Source organism: Nerophis lumbriciformis, linkage group LG36, assembly GCF_033978685.3.
Source record: "Nerophis lumbriciformis linkage group LG36, RoL_Nlum_v2.1, whole genome shotgun sequence".
In the NCBI taxonomy this organism is placed as follows: Eukaryota; Metazoa; Chordata; class Actinopteri; order Syngnathiformes; family Syngnathidae; genus Nerophis; species Nerophis lumbriciformis.
The window spans coordinates 9,030,001-9,052,670 of NC_084583.2; the positions used below are offsets into that span (position 1 = coordinate 9,030,001).

The following is a 22,670-nucleotide window of genomic DNA, read 5'->3' on the forward strand; positions in this document are numbered from 1 at the left end:
TTTTGAAAAAAACTTCGAAAAATAAAATAAGCCACTGGGAACTGATTTTTTTATGGTTTTAACCCTTCTGAAATTGTGATAATGTTCCCCTTTAATGTAACTGATTGTGGCAGTGCGCCACAGTAAAATATTAGCCGGCACACTTTAAAAATGTAGGGTTTTTTACGTGAAAACAAATACAACGTATTGTAGCGTCCAGAAGAAGACACACAAAGTTTGCCGCTCTTTTTAACTTTTATTGCCAATCTTACGCTAACAACGGGCCCAAGTATTTCCTCCATGCACACACGTCCATCTCTGTGTTTCACGCCCAGACACACAACACTTCCTCGTTCTCTGCCAACACGATGTGTTCATGACCATGGGAAAAATTATCATCATAACACACGAACATGCATTTTAACACGAGCAGGTAGTTACAGTATGAATGGATATATATGGTTTATTATTTGCACACTATTAACTAGTGACTTACCGAAAAATATGGCTGCCGAAAAAATATGTAATTTGATCACCGGAAAAGCTATATGCTCAGAGTTGTCTGGAGCAGAGGCAACGTGTCTGCGCTGTGGACATACTTAAAGTATCGGAGATATAACCGCGGACAGTGATCTTCTAAATTTAAGATGAAAGTGGCAGCTTTTAAGGAGAGGAAGGCACGCAGCAGCGTGAAGCAAGTGTGACGTTACGTTTTTTGCAACTTGCTTTTAAGTTAAAAGTTAAGTTAAAGTACCAATGATAGTCACACACACACACACACTAGGTGTGGTGAAATGTGTCCTCTGCATTTGACCCATCCCCTTGTTCACCCCCTGGGAGGTGAGGGGAGCAGTGAGCAGCAGCGGTGGTTGCGCCCGGGAATCATTTTGGTGATTTAACCCCCAATTCCAACCCTTAATGCTGAGTGCCAAGCAGAGAGGTAATGAGTCCCATTTTTATAGTCTTTGGTGTAACTCGGCCGGGGTTTGAACTCACAATCTACCGATCTCAGGGCGGACACTCTAACCACTAGGTCACTGAGTAGATGGACATGGAGCAACAAAAGTAAAGAGTTTCTAAACACGAGTACAGTCTTCAATAACACTAGAAATAGATGCTTTATGTGTTGCTAGTCATTTTTAATAATTAAAAAAGAGTGTTTAAAAGGATTGTAGAAATCTTGAGAAAACATTTCTCAATTTTACATTGTACAATAAGCAACAACAATTGAAAAATAAACAAAACTATATTATGTTTAAAAAAAACAACCCGTATGTTACCGGTATATACATTTTTTGCCTGTTTAAATTGTACGCATCATAGAAAACAATGTCTTATTGACCACGCCCCCACTACCACAGGTATCTTGGCCATCACATGGAAACTCTCTCTTTCAATATCCACCCCATCAATTTGAACTTTTGCTATTTCCGAATAATATTACTTTTATTTTACTCAGATTTAATGATAGTTTATTCATGTTAAACCCTGATTTTAATTCTCAAATTTCCAAATTAACCATTGAAACAACTCATTTAGATTGGACCCGACCAGAAAATATTTATGTCATCAGCAAACAAATCAGGTTTCATTACATCTGAGTAGTAAGTTTGGGGTGCAACACAATGTCTAAGCATTAGCAGCTATCTCCTCACTGGACATATTGTTTAGCATTGTCCAAATTGCTGCTAACCCAGTCCAGAACTATCACCCTGATTCGACATTGTCATCATATTGTGTATAGCGGGGGGTGTATATTGTAGCGTCCCGGAAGAGTTAGTGCTGCAAGGGGTTCTGGGTATTTGTTCTGTTGTGTTACGGTGCGGATGTTCTCCTGAAATGTGTTTGTCATTCTTGTTTGGTGTGGGTTCACAGTGTGTTGCATATTTGTAACAGTGTTAAAGTTGTTTATACGGCCACTCTCAGTGTGACCTGTATGGCTGTTGACCAAGTATGCGGGGCATTCACTTGTGTGTGTGAAAAGCCGTAGATATCATGTGCTTGGGCCGGCACGCAAAGGCAGTGCCTTTAAGGTTTATTGGCGCTCTGTACTTCTCCCTACGTCCGTGTGCACAGCGCCGTTTTTTAAAAAGTCATACATTTTACTTTTTGAAACCGATACGGATAATTTCCGATATTACATTTTAAAGCATTTATCGACCGATAATATCGGCAGTCCGATATTATCGGACATCTCTAGTAGTCAGTGTACAGCTTATATACCAGTACAGATGGACTATGTACTGAAAATAAGTCAATACATTGTCTCAATAGCTGACAACACCTCACATGAACATGTCCTAATTGTGTGCAAAGTGTCAATATTCAGTGTTAGTGTCATTATCTAGGACTGACTTAATCTCTTGGGCATGGAACTCACCACAGCTGCTGGAATCCTCTTGCATGTTGTGTTTTTCAACATGTGTTACGGTCACATGATTGATCCCATTGCCGTGCATCTCTTTTATAGTTGCTCCAATTCCAGAAAGCAAGTATGTTTACAGTTGGAGTGGCAGCCAAACCTTGTGCCCAGCTCCACTACAGCCTCACTGAGAAGCACCTGAGGAAGGTACTCATGCGCACACATGCTGTGTAACACGGCGAGCTACTTATTGACCTCTCTGGGGATGTTTGTAGGGTAAACAGCGAGTGGTGCGGCGTGATAGTGTACTGCGAGTGGAGCTAGAAGATGTCAGTGCCGAGTTGGACCTGGACATTCTCAGTCGGATGGGCAACCTGAGCAAGGCTTTCAGCTACCTTCCCGCAGAAAACGTCGGACCCGACAACCTACAGGTTCGCCTTACCAAAACCATGCCACCGACATTCCCCATTTGACTCTTTGTTGTCACATTTCAGGCGCAGAGCAGCGAGCTGTGCTCCTCCTTCTCTCTCCTTGCCCCGCACGCCATCCTAAGGCTTCGTTTTCCCATACCGGACCTGCGGCCGCTCTCCGAGCGCCAGCCTCTGAGCCAGAGGGCGGTGAGGGAGGAGACGCTGGTGTTGGAGCTGAGCGATCTGGTGCTCAAGCATCAAGAAGCGCCAGATCTCCAAAGTGAGCAGCCTTGCCAGGGTCAGCTGTCGGCGCCCTGCCTCACCCAGCTGCTGGAAGCCTCCTTCACCGACCTGCATGGTGGGAGTACACACAACCTCCAAGATTAATTCATTTAAAACATTATGTACATCTGCAAATCTAATGAGAGCCAATGATTAAAGGGGAACATTATCACAATTTCAGAAGGGTTAAAACCATTAAAAATCAGTTCCCAGTGGCTTATTTTATTTTTCGAAGTTTTTTTCAAAATGTTACCCATCACACAATATCCCTAAAAAAAGCTTCAAAGTGCCTGATTTTAACCATCGTTATACACACCCGTCCATTTTCCTGTGACGTCACATAGTGATGCCGATACAAACAAACATGGCGGATAGAACAGCAAATTTATAGCGACATTAGCTCGGATTCAGACTCGGATTTCAGCGGCTTAAGCGATCCAACAGATTACGCATGTATTGAAACGGATGGTTGTAGTGTGGAGGCAGGTAGCGAAAACGAAATTGAAGAAGAAACTGAAGCTATTGAGCCATATCGGTTTGAACCGTATGCAAGCGAAACCGACGAAAATGACACGACAGCCAGCGACACGGGAGAAAGCGAGGACGAATTCGGCGATCGCCTTCTAACCAACTATTGGTATGTGTTTGTTTGGCATTAAAGGAAACTAACAACTATGAACTAGGTTTACAGCATATGAAATACATTTGGCAACAACATGCACTTTGAGAGTGCAGACAGCCCAGTTTTCATCAATTAATATATTCTGTAGACATACCCTCATCCGCTCTCTTTTCCTGGGGGTCTGGCGGCAGATTTCTTTCACTTTATCGTTGGAAATGCATCTACTTTGAGGGTCGCAGGATATCCACACATTCTTGCCATCTCTGTCGTAGCATAGCTTTCGTCGGTAAAGTGTGCGGAACAAACGTCCAATTTCTTGCCACTTTTGCATCTTTGGGCCACTGGTGCAACTTGAATCCGTCCCTGTTCGTGTTGTTACACCCTCCGACAACACACCGACGAGGCATGATGTCTCCAAGGTACGGAAAACAGTCGAAAAAACGGAAAATAACAGAGCTGATTTGACTCTGTGTTTGTAATGTGTTTGAGAAAATGGCGGATTGCTTCCCGATGTGACGTCATATTGTGACGTCATCGCTCCGAGAGCGAATAATAGAAAGGCGTTTAATTCGCCAAAATTCACCCATTTAGAGTTCGGAAATCGGTTAAAAAAATATATGGTCTTTTTTCTGCAACATCAAGGTATATATTGACGCTTACATAGGTCTGGTGATAATGTTCCCCTTTAAGCAAATACAATCATTAATTAATTGACATTAATGAGAGACGTTTCTATGGGTTTGCCGTTAATTATTTAGGGTCAACAAAACACCTCAACAATGCACCACATTATGATACATATATTTAAACTAATACCTCAGTAAGAGTGGCAAAAACATTAAAAATATTATTTTTGTTAGAGCTTTTTTAAATGTTATACAGTACAGGCCAAAAGTTTGGACACACCTTCTCATTCAATGCATTTTCTTTATTTTCATGACTATTTACACTGTAGAATGTCACATCAAAACTGTGAATGAACACATGTGGAGTTATGTACTCAACAAAAAAAGGTGAAATAACTCAAAACATGTTTTATATTCTAGTTTCGTCAAAATAGCCACCCTTTGCTCTGATTACTGCTTTGCGCACTCTTTGCATTCTCTCCATGAGCTTCAAGAGGTAGTCACCTGAAATGGTTTTCACTTCACAGGTGTGCTTGAAGCCCATGGCGAGAATGCCAAGAGTGTGCAAAGCAGTAATAAGAGCAAAGGGTGGCTATTTTGAAGATATTAGATGTAGAGGTTGCCCTCTAGTGGGTTCTTCAGACCACCACACACTGCCAGGAGAGCCCTGAATTCAGGGTATAACGCTGTTTTATTTTCATCAATCTCGACAGGCTTCTGCTTTCCAGCAAAATGTATTTTCCCTTGTGTCCGCTCATCAGCACCTCCAACTCCAACAACGTGTCTCAATCCGGCTGCTGTTAATAAAGGCGACAGGTGATTAGATAACAAGGCCCATCTGGGCCATCTACTCACCTGTTGCTGTCTTCGAGGCCGGTCCTGGCACGCCCCGTTCCGCGGCAGGCCCGCAGGCCACGCCCCCTCCACACTAGAATATAAAACATGTTTTCAATTATTTCACCTTTTTTGTTAAGTACATAACTCCACATGTGTTCATTCATGGTTTTGATGTGACAATCTACAATGTAAACAGTCATGAAAATAAAGAAAACCCATTGAATGAGAAGGTGTGTCCAACTTTTGGTCTGTACTGTACATTAGCTTTTGCTGGTGTAAATACTGTTGTAAGTCATTTCTAGGCAAATCTGCTCTAATCAACAATTATCGGGTATCAAATCCCAATCAGTATATTAAGGAATTTAAGAATGTTGCTTATTGTTACCAGGTTCATACGAGGGTTGGGATGGAGGCTCCTTCCCTTGCATCAGAGTGAAGAAAAGCCATGACTCCCTGCCCAGGTGAGTGGAGAATACTTAACAAAAACCTTCCGAAGTGCCTTCTAATGTGTAAACAGGAAGTAAGATTTTCCCTGTTCTGGTTATTCTGCTGTTTGAAACCCCACCATTTATAGGATATCAGTGCGAGTGCGAGGAGGTGAGATGCAGGGCCAAGGCGTGGGTCTCGCTGGCTTGAACCTTGGCCTTGTCGGAGACCTGGGGGCCGCCTTCTTTGAAAGCCATTGTGAGCTCAACGACAAAACCAGCTCTCCGTTCTCTTCCAACCGCACCATGTTTGAGACTGAAGAGGTAGGTTGTTCACAGCCTGTTAACGTTTCACTTATAACCTTACAACCACGTCTCCGACCGCCTCGATGGTGTAGCTCAGAGGTGTCAAACTCAAGGCCCGGGGGCCAGATCTGGCCCGCGACATCATTTTATCTGGCCCTCAAACACCAGGAAATGATATGTGTCAAAGTACTTAATATTTTCTCACTAAATTGATCTTTTTCATTTTGACAGAAAAAATATATGTACTGCTTGAAATTGCATACCTTTTAAACTTTAATAGTATCCATTATTGCAACAAATATTACAGTATATTATCATACTTTCCAAACATGTTTTTGTCTAAATAATTTAAATACTTGAATATCTTAAAGTTAAAGTACCAATGATTGTCACGCACACACTAGGTGTGGCAAAATTATTCTCTGCATTTGGGAGGTGAGGGGAGCAGTGGGCAGCAGCGGTGGCCGTGCCCGGGAATCATTTTTGGTCATTTAACCCCCAATTGCAACCCTTGATGCTGAGTGCCGAAAAACTATACATTTGTTTTTACAGTAGAAAAACTGGAAGCTATATTGCCAGATTAAAAAAAAGAACTTGTACTGTTTTTCCATGAACAATATAATGTTGTAAAAACCAATGTAAATTGGGGCGGTATAGCTTGGTTGGTAGAATGGCCGTGCCAGCAACTTGAGGGTTCCAGGTTCGATCCCCGCTTCCGCCATTCTAGTCACTGCCTTTGTGTCCTTGGGCAAGTCACTTTACCCACCTGCTCCCAGTGCCCACCCACACTGGTTTAAATGTAACTTAGATATTGGGTTTCACTATGTAAAAGTGCTTTGAGTCACTAGAGAAAAGCGCTATATAAATATAATTCACTTCACTTTAATAGTAAAATTCGGACAGCTTTTTCCGTAAAAAATAAAACAGTGGTACTGTTTTTATATTTACCGTAAAATGTTGTAAGAAATAAAAAATACACTATTTTACACAAAAAATATATGTACTGCTTGAAATTGCATACCTTTTAAACTTTAATAGTATCCATTATTGCAACAAATATTACAGTATATTATCATACTTTCCAAACATGTTTTTGTCTAAATAATTTAAATACTTGAATATCTGCTTGACTTGATATACTTAACAAATTAATAAAAATGACAATACATTTTACGTTGTTCTTCACAGCATATTACTGTATATTGAAAAAAATGTTAAAGAAATTTGCGTTATAATTCTTTTGACTGAGCTGCCCTATTTTTACTGTAAAATCTTGTTTTAACGGTATATTACTGTAAATGTAAAAATTATACATTTGTTTTTACCGTAGAAAAACTGGCAGCGAAGTTGCCAGAATAAAAAAAGGAACTTGCACTGTTTTTCCATGAACAATATAATGTTGTAAAAACCAATGTCAATTTAATAGTAAAATTCTGACAGCTTTTTCCGTAAAAAACAAAACTGTGGTACTGTTTTTATATTTACCGTAAAATGTTGTGAGAAAAAAAAATACACTGTTTTACAGTAACATTTTGTAAATGTACAGTTTTTACTGTAAAATCGACAGTCTACTTAATTAAATAAAATATATATATATATATATATATATATATATATATATATATATATATATATATATATACATTATATAATCAATAATGAAATCTAGAGGCAAATTCATACATTATTCGCTGTTACACGCGGCCCTCTGATGGCAGCCATGTGGCCCTCAATGAAAACCAGTTTGACATCCCTGGTGTAGATGGTGATCCCGGCCGACCCGGAGGAGATGCGTCAGTTCCAGTCCCAGTGCGTGGCTCAGTGTCAGTGCGTCGTGGATGTCAGGCTTCCTCTGGCCTGCGTCTTTCTGCCCAGCAAGCAGGCTTTCCAAAGCATCTACAACAGGTAGAATATGCAGCAGTCTGACATTTACTTTGCTATTGATCATCATGAGTAAGACTGAACCTCTCGTTGCAGGATCAATAATGACCTTTTGATGTGGGAACCGCCTCCCCCTCCGCCCACTTCAGCTCAGAGCTCTGTGCACGGTCGCCAACATCACGACGAGTTTCAACTCTGCAAGTCGGCCTTCCGACTGGGTGAGTTCTGGGGTTTTCGGGGTGAATCATACATTCAACAGCCGCCTGCACGATCTCCTAAAAATGTGTTTATTATTGATATTTAGTTATTAGCTATATAAGAGGGGGGTGTGGAAAAACAACACCATAGAGTTGTACAGCACAATAATAAAAAAGTGTTTTTGTGTACAGTGCAATTCATCTGTTTAACACGAAATTATAACAAAACAGTCTCAATGTGTTTCTCTTGGAAGAAACAATCATTAAATGAAATTCAGGTCAACATTTATCAAAATAAAATAAAACAGGTAAAGGAATTTAAAATTTTTCGGTGTTATTTTGGACCCTAAGCTAAAATTTGATGGCCGTATTATAAAAATTACTGTCAGGATCAAACAATGATGACATCTATTAAACAAGACAAGAAGCAAAGAATTAAACAGACAGAATAAAATTTGGCTCATTGAGGAGAAACGCGTACACCTGTACCCTTGTACAGTGTCACCACGCTCTGACGAAAGATTGTACGCCTCCTCTTTTATTTGAGCTTTCCCTGATTACATGGCAACAGCTGTTTCTAAGGGACAGCGGTCGTAAACAGCCATGCCTTTGGTTACAAAACAGTTCAAAGAAAAGGTCGTAAAACATTTCAAAGCAAAGGTGCCTGGAGCTTGGGCAGGCCCTGCTTCCTCTCCGCTTTGTAGATCTCGGGTCAAGACAAAATCTTTCTGTGGATTACAATACATCAAAGAAACCGACACCTTCATGTTGCTTCCCATCCTACAAAGTGAAGTTTTATAAGCCTTCTTCTTGGTAGGATCAAATACAGCTTTTGTCCTCTCGCAGGGCGCGTTAAACTCAATGTAACACAAAGTTTTGTGATAACTTTGATATAATTATTCTAACAATTACTAAGACAATAAAAATGAATATAAACTGTTTCAGGCTTATTAGACCTTGTTTACCTGTTCAAGCTGCACAAGTTTACATGCACGCAATGATTTGATCCCATATGTCTTATTGTGCCATGGTCTGGGGACAGGCAACAAAATGTGTAGTGAAGCCTCTGTTGTCGTTATATAAACAAACACTAAAGATATTTGACCAAAAACCAATGAAACATCATCACTGCCATATTACCCAAAATATTTCTCATTTTTAAAAGCTATTTTTAAGTGTTTAAGTGGATAGGTTGATTGGCAACACTAAATGGTCCCTAGTGTGTGAATGTGAGTGTGAATGTTGTCTGTCTATCTGTGTTGGCCCTGCGATGAGGTGGCGACTTGTCCAGGGTGTACGCCGCCTTCCGCCCATGTGCAGCTGAGATAGGCTCCAGCAACCCCCGCGACCCGTAACGGGACAAGCGGTAGAAAATGGATGGATGGATGGAGTTTTGGAGCTGCCGTGTGATACTATGTGTGTGGCTTTAAAACCAATCATTTACAGTTATACCTTTATGATATAAAACGATAATTACGGTATATAACAATTAACATGCAATATATGATGGGAAGAATATATAAATTTCATTAAGTGTATGTGTATGCTAGAAATATGTGTATTTAGCATTAAAATTGATAAATTCCTTGACTTCTGTGCGATGTAGACTCGGACTCAGAGGAGGACGAATCTCAGTTCTACCTAGCCAATGAACCTTCAGGAAGGACAAAGTCAACGCTCCAGATGAACCACAACCTCAGCCTCCTCTCCCTGACCGTGGTCATCGGCAGAGGTCGCCTTCAAGCCAGGACAGACATGAAGGCAAGCCAAGTTCTTAAAGAGGGTCTCGCAGAATGCGGTTAACTGATGACATTCACACAGGACGACCAGAGTCATGGAGAAATTGTGCTTGACCTGGAAGGGGGGAAGATATTCAGTGTAGCACAGCACCAGAATGACCCTAATCTCAGTTTTCTGTGTCTGGAGAGTCGGCGGGTGGAGCTCTACCATCGAGGTACTTTACATTTTATCACTACCTTAGTAGAGCCTCTTTTTAAAACATGTGTATTTTGTCTGTAGCTGTAGTGGAAGACGCCCCTATTCCGCAACGGATAGAGATGCCCAACTTCACTTCCCCCAGCTACTTGGACCCTACCATATACCCTACTGAGGTGGGAGTCAGCAGTGTGAGCGGCAGGGAGGCGGAGCTGCAGATGTTGTCCACAGCCATCAAAATCACACTGGACCCACAGAGGAATGTGAAGGTACAGTACATCCTGCACGTGTACCTCATTTGTTGGAGAGCTTAAATTAACACTCTGCGTCGTCTGCTAGGAGTTCCTGGTCGCGCTTCGACTTCAGGGTGCCACCATGAGGCATTATGTATCGCAGACCAATCACAGCTGGCACGAGCAGGTAACCAGTGCAGTTCATGGCGATGGGCCTTGTGATGACATTCTTGGTTACCGTATTTTTTGACTATAAGGCGCACTTAAAATCCTTTCATTTTCTCAAAATTTGACAGGGCGCCTTGTAACCCGGTGCGCCTAATGCAGTGTTTTTCAACCTTTTCAGAGCCAAGGCACATTTTTTTTCATTAAAAATATCTCGAGGCACACCACGAGCAGAAAGCATTAAAAAATTTAATTCAGCAGCCGATATTGCCATTAAAAAGTTGTTCTCTCAATTGTTGGATATGAATTCAAACCATAATCAACCATGCATCACTATAGTAGGTGTACTGTCACGACCTGTCACATCATGCCGTGACTTATTTTGAGTTTTTTGGTGTTTTTTCTGTGTGTAGTGTTTTAGTTCTTGCCTTGCGCTCCTATTTTATTGCTGATTGTCATGTACGGATGTACTTTGTGGACGCCGTCTGCTGCTCCACACACTGTAAGTCTTTGCTGTCGTCCAGCATTCTGTTTTTGTTTACTTTGCAGCCAGTTCGGTTTTAGCTTCGTTTTGCATAGCCATCCCTAAGCTTCAATGCCTTTTCTTAGCGACACTTGCCTTTTGTTTATTTTTGGTTTAAACATTAGATACCTTTTTACCTGCACACTGCCTCCCGCTGTCGTCTGCATATTGTGATCACGACAAACCATGTTCCTGACATCTACAAAGCAACTGCCACCTACTGATATTACACGATAACTCTGCCGATCTCTAGACAGCACAGACACTCAACAACGGCACATTTGCGGATTATAATTACTGGTTTGTAAAAAATTTTAACCCAATTAGGTGAAATGACATAATCTCCCACGGCACACCAGACAATATCTCACGTTACACTATTTTGGTTGTGCTAACCGACCTCGAAGCTATTTTACTTGGTACATGGTGAAATGATAAGTGTGACCAGTAGATGGCAGTCACACACAAGATATGTGCACACTGCAATATGACTCAAGTAAACAAAACCACAATTTTATATGTTCCATTGAAAATATAGAACACTACACACTACATCAAAATGTTTTAGTAGGACTTTGGTAAGCTATGAAGCCGCACCGCTTGATGGATTGTACTGTGCTTCAACATAGGAATATTATTATGGTGTGTGTATAAGGTAAGATATATTACCTGGTGTTTCGTTTCGCAATATTATGCAAATGCAACTTTTCTTCCCTTTTGGTACCTGCTGATCTGTATTTGGGATCTGCGTAAGTCCTGAAAATTTGTGTGTCCGCCTTTGTAGTCTGTGACGACGCTGTAGTCGATTATCTTCTTCTTTTTCTCTATCTTCTTGTTATGTGACATTCATCCTCCACTGTTACCATTTCTAATATCAAGTAGTGTAAAGTTCTTACCTATATCTGTCAGTAAACTCGCCATGAAAAACATACCGTTGTTGTGAGTTTACATTATCCACCCAAGGAACTTCAGTCAGTTTAGTTTTTCACGGGACACATTTCGGGCATTGTTGTTGCACTAGTGAGCCACAGATGAGGAGATGCTGCTCCGTTATTGATTGAAGTAAAGTCTGAATGTCATTAAAACAGTTAGCTCCATCTTTTGACACTTCTTCCACTCCCGTCCTTGCACGCTACACCGCTACAACAAAGATGACGGGGAGAAGACGCTGTCGAAGGTGAACCACGTAAATAAGACCCGCCCACAAAAGCGCATCCTGAAGCGACTGTCAGAAAGCGACTTGAAGATGATGTGTAAAACATCATCTATGTAACATTTTGAGCAAAGAACCACCATTACATGTTATGTAGACCAGTGTTTTTCGCGGCACACTAGTGAGATATTGTCTGGTGTGCCATGGGAAATTATGCAACTTCACCTAATTGGTCCAAAAAATATTTTTTGCAAATCAATAATTATAATCTGCGAATAATGTGCCATTGCTTAGTGTCTGTGCTGTGTAGAACTCGACAGGGTAACCACGTAATACTCCATGTCAGTAGGTGGCAGCAGGTAGTTAATTGCTTTGTAAAAGTCGGAATGTGTCGGGTGAGACGAGGATGGTTTGTTGTGATCCCAATATGCAGATCACAGCGGGAGGCAGTGTGAAGGTAAGAAGGTATGCAATGCTTAAACCAAAAATGAAAGGGAAAGGAAAAGGCAATGGCTATGCAAAGCGAAAGTAAAACTGAACTGGCTACAAAGTAAACAGAAACAAAATGCTGGACGACCGCAAAAACTTACGGCGTCCACAAAGTACGTCCGTACATTACATGGCAATCAACAATGTCCACATAAAGAAGGATAGCAACAACATAAATAGCCTTGTTTGCTAACACAAAGCAGGTGCGGGGAATAGCGCTCAATGGAAGACATGAAACTGCTACTGGAAAACACCAACAAAACAGGAAGGGCCACCAAAATAACAGCGCAAGACAAGAACTAAAGCACTACACACAGGAAAACACAAACAAACTCAAAATAAGGCACGACGACCTGGTGGAGTTTCATTTTTTAACGTTTTCTGCTGCTGGTGTGCTTCCGTATTTTTTAATGAAGAAAATGTGCCTTGCCTCAAAAAGGTTGAAAAACACTAATGTAGACCACAAGGAAGTCTTTTACATTTACAAAAAAATCATAATAATATGACTCCTTTAATGAAAAAAGACCCGAATAGACCCGCTCATCGGCAGTGCGCCTGATAATCTGGTGCGCCCTATGGTCCGGAAAATAGGGGACGTATTTGCTTTATTAAGTTGGCTAAAATAAGTTATTTTCATCAATACATCTCGTTTGATTGCATTATTCACTCGCTTAATTGTCTTGTTACAGCTTGTTGACTTCCTAGACGTCATCGATGAGCCTATTCTGGGATACACAGCACCCGCTGTCATCACTGTCCTACACACACACCTGGCTACCTGTGCCGTCGACTACAGGTTAGATAGACACTGAGACTCTTTTTTTATAAAATCCTTTTTACTCTTCTCTTAAAAGTCCCGTTGCTTTGCCTGACAGGCCGTTGTATCTACCGCTGCGAATGTTGCTGACGGCAGAGTCCTTCTCTCTGTCCAGTAACATCATTGTAGACACGGCCACCTTCCACCTCAGGTAAACATCGCTTGTGGCAAATGTGAATGGACGAATGCGCAATATTGTGGCATTGAAGTCCTGTGTTTCATTCCGTTGTCGTCAGATTCATCCTGGATGACTCCGCCCTCTACCTCTCTGACAAATGTGATAGTGACGTAGTGGACCTGAGGAGGGGTAATTAACTTGCTTATACACTCATACCCCACACCACTGGAACACACATTTGGTGCAAGTCCCACCTCCAAAGACATGCACCTGGGGATAGGTTGATTGGCAACACTAAATGGTCCCTAGTGTGTGAATGTGAGTGTGAATGTTGTCTGTCTATCTGTGTTGGCCCTGTGATGAGGTGGCGACTTGTCCAGGGTGTACCCCGCCTTCCGCCCGAATGCAGCTGAGATAGGCTCCAGCACCCCCCGCGACCCCGAAAAGGGACAAGCGGTAGAAAATGGATGGATGGATGGATGTCTTAACAAATATACTCATGCTCACTTTTTTAGTGTTATTCATTTGACCATTTTTACTTCTGTTGTGGTGTTTGCAGTTGCATCATATTGGCAAGTGTTTGGTTACACCTTGTGTGGTGTTCGGGTCTGTGGGACCCGTTTTCATTTTTTTATTAAAAGAAAAATTACACAATTAATTAATTTTTCTAACTCACTGACTTTGGCTCATTTTCTGTGAAGAACATATATCAGAATACATATTTAATGACCACACACCATACACCCCCCCCCTACACATTTCTATTACATATAAGATGTCCGGGTCCACTGGACCCGGGGCTAATAGAAGTGTGGAAATTGATGTTCTGTGTACCACACACACACACACACACACACACACACACACACACACACACACACACACACACACACACACACACACAGAAGGCCTAGACAGGAGAAGGACAGAGTGTAGGTACACAGAACATCAGAGGGTCAAATGTGCGAGAAAATGAGAGCAGACAGTGTTGACAAACAATGTTGCAACCTTGTGTGGGAACCGCAGGTGCAGAAACACAAAAGAAGAATCCCTGTGGGATGCAGAAACTGGCAGAGAAATTTTCCGTGCAACATTCATATTGTTGTTACTCAGCCAGCGTTTGTGGGTCTGATGGACCCGTTGCATTTTGTGGCTTTTAATGCCTCACAATCAAACACTTTTATGTTAAAATACTGAACAGATGTTTACCTTATCCCAATAAACATCTGTTTAGTATTGATATGAACATTACACAAGGGTTAAGATGACGGTTTTAGAAACACAGAATTAGTAACACGTCTCAGTGTGATACAGTGCGGTTCTCTCATTACAATCACAATATTAAGAATAGTCCTGAATTAATACCTGTGTCAAAATATTGTGCAGATAACATTAACATAACATTTTGGATCCATTTTAGATTTTACAGGTTTACCTAATGAAGGGTCCAATGTGTGCATATAGAAGAATTCTTAAAACCTCTAAAGGCTTAGTGGCCACATGCGTGGACAGCACCTTTTAGCTCTTATTTCCAAAATTGTGTACACTACTGAATTGGGGTCTTATGGTCGCTTATGTGGACACTTATACTGCTATCTGGTGGTGTCAGAAGAGTATAACATACAATGGAATTTGGAGGAAAAAAAAGTGTAAAAATAAGAATTAGCATGTCACTAAACATGAAGTACACGTTTGTGTACTTATGGACTAAGTACATCATATCAAAAGATGATTCTTAGTTTTTATTCTAATTAGGGTCCAATAAGCCCAAATAGCAAAGAGTAATAAAAAAGCATGTAAACAAACAGCTTGGGCCTTAAGAGTATTAAACTCCATCTTGAAATGAGCCCTCACATTGAAGCCACCATGATTCTTTTTGTCACACAGACTATGTTTGTGTCCTGGACATTGACCTCCTGGAGCTCGCCATCACTACATGGAAAGGCAGCGACACAGGCAAGCTGGTGAGTGCCTCATTATTCCCATTTATGAAATATTGTTTGTAATCTACCTATCTAGTTTAAAGAACAGTGATGGGCAAGCCACTTGGAAAATGTAGTGAGCTAAGCCAGTAGTTACTCTGGATTCAATTTAGCTAAGCTACAGATGAAGCTATCCCTACAGAATTGTAGCAAGCTAAACTACAAGCAACACAGCAAAAGTAAATTGCTACATATATACAGTATATATACACACACACATATATATATCTCAATTTAATGTACAACTTTCCACCAAACAAATGGCAGACAATAAATGCTTAGTTTAATTGTTTATTCCAAGGCAATAATCACTTACTGGAAACATGCCCTCTGTCTGGCTTTTTAACATTTTAACATTTCTTTCAGCTTGAAAAGTTACGGTACCATGTACAAAATGAGGGAGAAAACACTGGAAACAAATGAAATTAAAGGCAGTCAAACAATAATAATAATATTAAATAAACACCAAAATATATACTCTGTATTGCAATTGTTCTCAAACTTTTCTCACCAAGTACCACCTTAGAAAAAACTTGGTACCACCATAATGACCAACATTTAAAAATACAGTTGCATTATAGGACTAAGTATTCATTAAAAACAAGGCAGAGAAGTATATTCACCATATTTTCCAGACTATAGAGTGTACCGGGATATAAGTCACTAAATTTTAGAAGAAAAAAGATTTTCCAATATATTAACCCGGACATTACTCAGGTATATATGTTGTGAAATGAGTTATTTACACAGAAAGATTCTGTAAATGTTTATTTACATACTTCAATTGTTTCCAAATGGTGCCTGTAACATGGCAGTAAAACGGATGATCAAACAAAACAGAAGTTGCGGAAGCTAGCTCTCCAATCAGCTAAACAGACTCAATAACTCCACGGTGACATTTTGGTGAATTTACTAAGGGATCTGTGAAACTGAAACAATACAAAAATAAGTTAATAATACTAACACAGACACTCGGAAATGTGTTAGCCTATTAGCTAATGATGCTAGCATCATTACATTGCGATAGCACATACAAATATGCGTTAAAATACTCCTGCAGACATCACACATGGCACATATTATTAAGTTTAAACAGTTATAGTTATATTGTAAAACTTTCAAACGTTGCTTGGAGTAATGAATGAAGAATCTATACGAATAGAAACGCTATGGATGACTAGAATACTAAACTGCACACCGGTTAAAAAAACAAAAAACACTACCAATAAATGGAAGGAGACTGCAGCACCTGCAGTGAGATAATTCGTCCAAAAGATGGCGCCACACCACAAACAATTAAACACCTCCTTAGTGTTTTGCTTGCTTTTTTTTATAATTTTGTTTTTAGTTATTGCAGTTAGCAAAGAAAAATCCATAAATTAGCCACTCCATTTTATAAGCCGCAGGGTTCGAAGTTGAGGAAAAAAATAGCGGCTTGAAGTCCAGAATTTACGGTCTTATTTTTGGCCATTGTAGCATTACACACAGTTTGAACAGTAACACTGTTTTTGAATATAGGAAAATTAAATACTGTACTTTAATGAAGTGATTCTTTGGCATACCACTTGATGGAGCTCGCGTACCACAGTTTGAGAATCATTACTCTATTGGAATGGGGACTTTTCACCACAGGATACGTTAGGAATGAAATGGCGATAAAGTGCTCAACATTTACATAGACCCAATAATTCAACTTCAAAAAAAGGGTCATTAGAAAAATCACAAAGCGTGTTACTATGAACATACCAATCCATTATTTATAAGTTCTAATGTGTTAAAATGTTCATATATTGTGATTTTAAAAACAATGGAAATTATGTTTGGAGTAAAGAACAACAGCCTTCCAGCTTGTATTTTTAGGTTATTTCAATTAAGAGGAGAAAACTATCATTTACGGGGATATTGATTTTTGAAATAGGTAAAGTAAGAAGGAATATAAAATACAAATGTATTTCAGTTTTAGGAGTTAAATGGTGGAACAAGCTCAGTGATGAGCTGAAGACATGTACTTCTTTAAGGTTTAAGAAAACCTTTTTAAGGTGAAATAATTGAAAATTATAAAATATAGTAACAATTACTTTCATCCCATTCATGTTCCAGGCAATCTACATTTCAGTGAATGTATAGGATAGGCAAATGTAAGCTTTGGCTTCAGCCTATTCCTTTTTCGGTCATTCTTTTTCTTTTCTTTACTTTTCTTTTTGTGTGTGCATGTGTATGATTGTTAAATATGTATAATCTGTACTGTTAAACTGGTCACACAAAATGGTTGATGGTTGATTATATGACCGGAATAAACTTATTTCATTCATTCATTCATTTGTCTCACAAAACCGACATTAACAAACTCTATCTTTACATAAACAAAAATCAATGAAAGTGGATATATTTTTGTGCCAGGACTGAAATCCTATGTACATTTTTTTACCTGTGGTAATCGGTATTGACACTTTCCCATCGCCTCCCTACTCCCTTAGTAGCTTGCTCACACAGCTGTGCACTATCAAGTGAGCCAAAACGAAACACAACGTTTATAAAATGTTAAAAATAATGTCAATTGAATGAAAGTACCGGTGGTAAATGGCATCTTGATGGACCCTTGAAGAATAATAGCTAGTTAAACAAAACCCTTGCCTCTTGGTACATGGAGTTTGTCATATTTTATTTTTTTCTCCCCTGAGGGACGAGCAGTAATGGACGGATGGATTTGCAGTCCATTTTCCCACTTTGTAGCTTTTATGGACGCTACGTCACTAAAATAGTTAAGCTACACCAATCGCTACTAAACTACGCAGCGTTGCTACTAGTAGCTCGTTACCGCCCATCACTGAGAAAGAATATCATCATTTATTTGGAGATTATCTCAACTGTCACTAGGTTTGCAAAGGGGCGGAAAGTTTCCGGTAAATATCCGGATACTTTCCCGAAGTTTACCACGGGAAGTTAAGCTCGGGAAGTTTGGAAATTTTTACCATGTTTTGATTATTCAAAGTTGGACACCGTCCGTCTTATTCTGTAGAATAAGATGAGAAGCTTGTAAAACACTAATGCAATGCCACACACAGATATGAATAGTCAGCTATACAATTGGAGTAGTCTTTGAAAATATTTTACTGATGGACAAATGAATAGAAATAGGCAAGATGAATACATGAAGGTAAATTCGGATCGCTAACGTTGTTAGCATAAATGAAATAAATAAATGATAAATGGGTTGTACTTGTATAGCGCTTTTCTACCTTCAAGGTACTCAAAGCGCTTTGACACTACTTCCACATTTACCCATTCACACACACATTCACACACTGATGGAGGGAGCTGCCATGCAAGGCGCTAACCAGCACCCATCAGGAGCAAGGGTGAAGTGTCTTGCTCAGGACACAACGGACATGACGAGGTTGGTACTAGGTGGGGATTGAACCAGGGACCCTCGGGTTGCGCACGGCCACTCTCCCACTGCGCTACGCCGTCCCTGAAATGAATGGGATTTAACATAGAGAAAATTAGCATCACGGCCAATGGAGAAATATTTTCGGTTCATTATGAGACTGTGGTGGTACATAAACCTAGCTAGCTAGAGATATTGGCCCCAAAATCATTTAACAAGTACAGGAACAGCTTGAGTGGAAGTCTGTTGGAGTACCGTAGTCTACAGTCATACAGTAACAAGCAATTACACCTCTATTCAACTTAAATACCATCGATCAAATCTATTTACCCCAGTAATATCATCAAAACTTACCTGACTGGATGAAGTCCTTGGGCTCAAATACTAGTGTGGCCTCAATAGCCCTACTGTAGTGTGTAGCATGCTGGGAATTATCTGTGCATGTGATGGAGGAATGCACTGCACATGTGATGGAGGAATGCACAGTTCAGGGTTGAAGTTCAACTGAATTTGCATTAAATCAGGTTGTTTTAGCTAATAATCATGCTGCAAGATCTAACATGTTGCATTCAATGTTTATTCCCATTCATTTCCCATTAATTCCCGTTAATTCCCATATATTCCCGTTAATTCCCATATATTCCTGTTAATTCCCATGGAAAGTTTCCAGCTCTGAATATTCCCGGAATTTTGCAACCCTAATGGTGTCTCACAAAAGTGGGTCCTCCCCTTCAATTAAATATTATCTAGCATAGAAGTTAAACATGGCCATACTTAGGAGTGGTCAGTGTGCAGCTTGCATGGCCAAATGAACAACAGACGCCATGTTTGCTACCAAGGGAATGTGCGGCCGTGTCCGGATGCATGCAGTTGATGTCGTTTTTTACGTTAGTTTTTCTGACGAAATAAACCAAAATGAAACGTCTGTATATAGTTGTAAACATACTCCAGATCATACACTTACAATAAAACATGCTTTTATTTTGTCAAAGTATAATTTTGCGGCTGTATTTGACGCACTCTGCTGCTACATTCCTGCAGTGTTTAGTGACCAGCAGGCACTTCAACGCGCACCCGACAGCGCGATAAACATAAAAAATACACAGAATGGGCCAAAAAATAACTTTGCATTAAATCAGGTTGTTTTAGCTAAAAATCATGCTGCAAGATCTAGCATGTTGCATTCAGTGTTTATTCCCATTAATTCCGATGGAAAGTTTCAGACTTTGAATATTCCCGGAATTTTGCAACCCTAACCGTCACTATTCTCCAGGCTCAGCCCCTATTTGAGCTTCGCTGCTCCAACAACGTAGTTCACCTCCACACCTGTGCGGATTCATGCGCCGCCCTGGTCAATATGCTGCAGTACCTTGTCTCTCAGGGTGACCTGCATCCCCCTCCCCGACACACTTTGCCCACAGAAATCGCTGGACAGAAGCTGCCGGTAAGGACTCATTTTATTCCTTACAGAGCGAGTGATGTGAAGGAAGGCCGTAACGTTTCATTGTGTTGTTTTACTCATATAGCTGTCCGAGAGCCCCGCGACCGTGCTGCCCTGCCCTGCTGCTGAAACGACGGAGATCAACCAGTGTGATCTGACTGATGCCTTAATAGACACAGAGAAGAGCCACCAGGAAGAGAGGATGGATCCAGGTTTGGCAGACATGTTCTGTTTATCAACAGTTTATTGGCTTCACAAAACATGTAAATGCTGAAGTTATTTGTCCAGGCTCGCCCTCAATGCCAAGAGGCTCACCCGTCTCCGTGTACCTGTTCCCCGGTGAAGCCTCCAAGCGAGACTTGTCCGTGCTGGAAGAGGAGGAGGACTCTGAGTTGGATGGGCTGGTCGCCACGGCAACGGAAGCACAAGCAGATATGATGATGGACGAGGGCTCTGAAGACTCCACTGACAATGACGACTTCTGTATCCTTGAGGCTCCCGGCATGGGTATACCTGTAAGTCTGGTGGCTACAATTGGCTTTGGTTTTCTTACCAAGAAATGTAACGTGCAGTTTGGAATGGTACACACAGGCTGCGAAATGTAACTTTCTCGAAGATGTGGCGTGAAAACTAAACTACTCTCACACTTATTAAAGTCAGTACCCTATAAAAATAGTCAATAAAACAATCCCCATAATATAATACAATAATTAAATATTTGTTCAAAATTGACTAATCCAATGTTTTTATTCATAATTAAACCATGTGTTGTGGAATATAATTATGTTAATGTAGGTTAGGGCTGGACAAATAAACACATTTTAGGATAGGATAGGATAGGACTCTATTGTCATTGCACAAGTACAACAAAACTATGTTTTCAGCACAAACCCGTTCAAGATTAGACAAACAAACAGTGTACAGGGTTACAGAACAGGAACGCTGATGGGTCGCCAAAGATGGGAAAACGGTAAAACGTTGGGGAAGAAGATGAGTAAAAAAATACAATCTAGACTGGGCTCCTAAGGGGGCCTAGTCTGGAATGGGAAAAAAACCTCCATGCCATGCACACATAAACATGTTACATATAATCACGACAATTCGCGACAGGGGGCGGGGGGGTTGGGGTTCCTGGAGGTCGACTGCTGCTATAAAGCACTGCCAGCCGTCCATCCCCCCGAAGGGGAATCAAGCGGTGGTGATGGCGTGGGGTAGGGGTGGGGCGGTGTGTGTGTGTGTATATGCCCATTGTCTTGGGTGTGTTGATGTAGTGTTCATAGGCCTGGGGCCGTTCTGCATGCAAGCAAAAGTTCGACTCCAGGTGTCGTTGAGAAGGGAGGGAGGTCAAAAGCGTCCATCATTGAGGAGTCCTCGGGGGGATGTTTTCAGAACAGCCTGCTCCTGTTGTTGCAGCGTCAAGGCCATTCGAGGGAGTCAAATTGTAAATTAGGATTTTTGTTTTTCCGCGAGCAAACATTACAATGGCTTGTCTGTTCTATTCGTCCATGCTGGCTCTCATATCCAATTTTCCCTTTCAACCAGCTTTTCCATGATGTGATCCATCTTGCGATTCAGTTCAGTAATCGCCCCAGTCTTATGATCCCACAGCCCGGCCCAAACCTTCCATTGCGACGAACAGCCTTTGGGCTCCTTGAGTGGCTGCCATCGTCTTACGAATTTGACGATACACCAGAGCAATGCCCAGCCCCATCAGCAGGTGCCCCGCGATCACGGTTCCAAATAGGTAGATGTCTTCCACGTCCTTGATGGAAAGGACTGAAAGACACATGATTCTCCATTTATCCCAGGAATCTCTCACGTACCAACAAGAATTGGTTCCATCAGGGCAGCCAGGCTCCCCGGAACCTCTTTTCCTTGTCGAAAAGATTTTGTCAATTGAGTCTAGAGTCCAGTTGATAATTTCCATGTCTGATGTTTAGATTTGGAGGACAGCGCAAAGAAAGAGGCTTCAAAAAAGTGTAGACAAGACAAAACAAAGAGAGCAAGCAGGGAGAAGAAGGGAGCGGAAAAAAATGTGACCGCCCTCACCAGAGGCAAGACAGATTTAGATTGTGGGTTCTCATGATTATGAAATTATAATTGTGGTTTCCTAATGAAGCCTTAGCTTGACGCTCCACTACTTTCTCCTGCTTCCACTTGCTGCGGCAACAACAAACAAAACTCCAGACACTCGTCTTCGTTTTGTATCGTTTACTTGTCAACTTAATCATTCAATAACGTAAAAACAATAACGACGTGGGAACATGAATGGCAAAATGAAGCGAGTTTGTTACAGTAAGAAAGAGTTAGAAAAAGTAAAAGTAAGGTCAAAAAACTGTGTGGCTCGATTCCACCATACCTGACTGCCATTACCCATAATACCTTGTGTCCAAACCATATTACCAACAGATCTTTCCGCCATAAATACAATTAAACAGTTACGTAATCTTCACTGTATTAAAGCAGTATAAAATAGTATGTCATCAGATTATTCAAACA

General features: G+C 40.8%; 1 protein-coding gene across 1 annotated transcript in view; it reads left to right on the forward strand.

Moving 5' to 3' along the window:
• atg2a (autophagy related 2A) overlaps positions 1 to 22,670 on the forward strand; it is a 66,808-nt gene that overhangs the window by 27,850 nt on the left and 16,288 nt on the right. The window contains exons 13-30 of the mRNA XM_061930521.2: positions 2,450 to 2,548; positions 2,617 to 2,772; positions 2,836 to 3,109; positions 5,507 to 5,579; positions 5,693 to 5,867; positions 7,612 to 7,754; positions 7,827 to 7,948; positions 9,534 to 9,688; positions 9,749 to 9,881; positions 9,947 to 10,131; positions 10,202 to 10,282; positions 13,115 to 13,221; positions 13,301 to 13,393; positions 13,479 to 13,549; positions 15,248 to 15,324; positions 20,004 to 20,174; positions 20,257 to 20,383; positions 20,460 to 20,686. Of these exons, the coding sequence (XP_061786505.1) occupies positions 2,450 to 2,548; positions 2,617 to 2,772; positions 2,836 to 3,109; positions 5,507 to 5,579; positions 5,693 to 5,867; positions 7,612 to 7,754; positions 7,827 to 7,948; positions 9,534 to 9,688; positions 9,749 to 9,881; positions 9,947 to 10,131; positions 10,202 to 10,282; positions 13,115 to 13,221; positions 13,301 to 13,393; positions 13,479 to 13,549; positions 15,248 to 15,324; positions 20,004 to 20,174; positions 20,257 to 20,383; positions 20,460 to 20,686 (2,469 nt within the window). The remainder of the gene's footprint in view (positions 1 to 2,449; positions 2,549 to 2,616; positions 2,773 to 2,835; positions 3,110 to 5,506; positions 5,580 to 5,692; positions 5,868 to 7,611; positions 7,755 to 7,826; positions 7,949 to 9,533; positions 9,689 to 9,748; positions 9,882 to 9,946; positions 10,132 to 10,201; positions 10,283 to 13,114; positions 13,222 to 13,300; positions 13,394 to 13,478; positions 13,550 to 15,247; positions 15,325 to 20,003; positions 20,175 to 20,256; positions 20,384 to 20,459; positions 20,687 to 22,670) is intronic.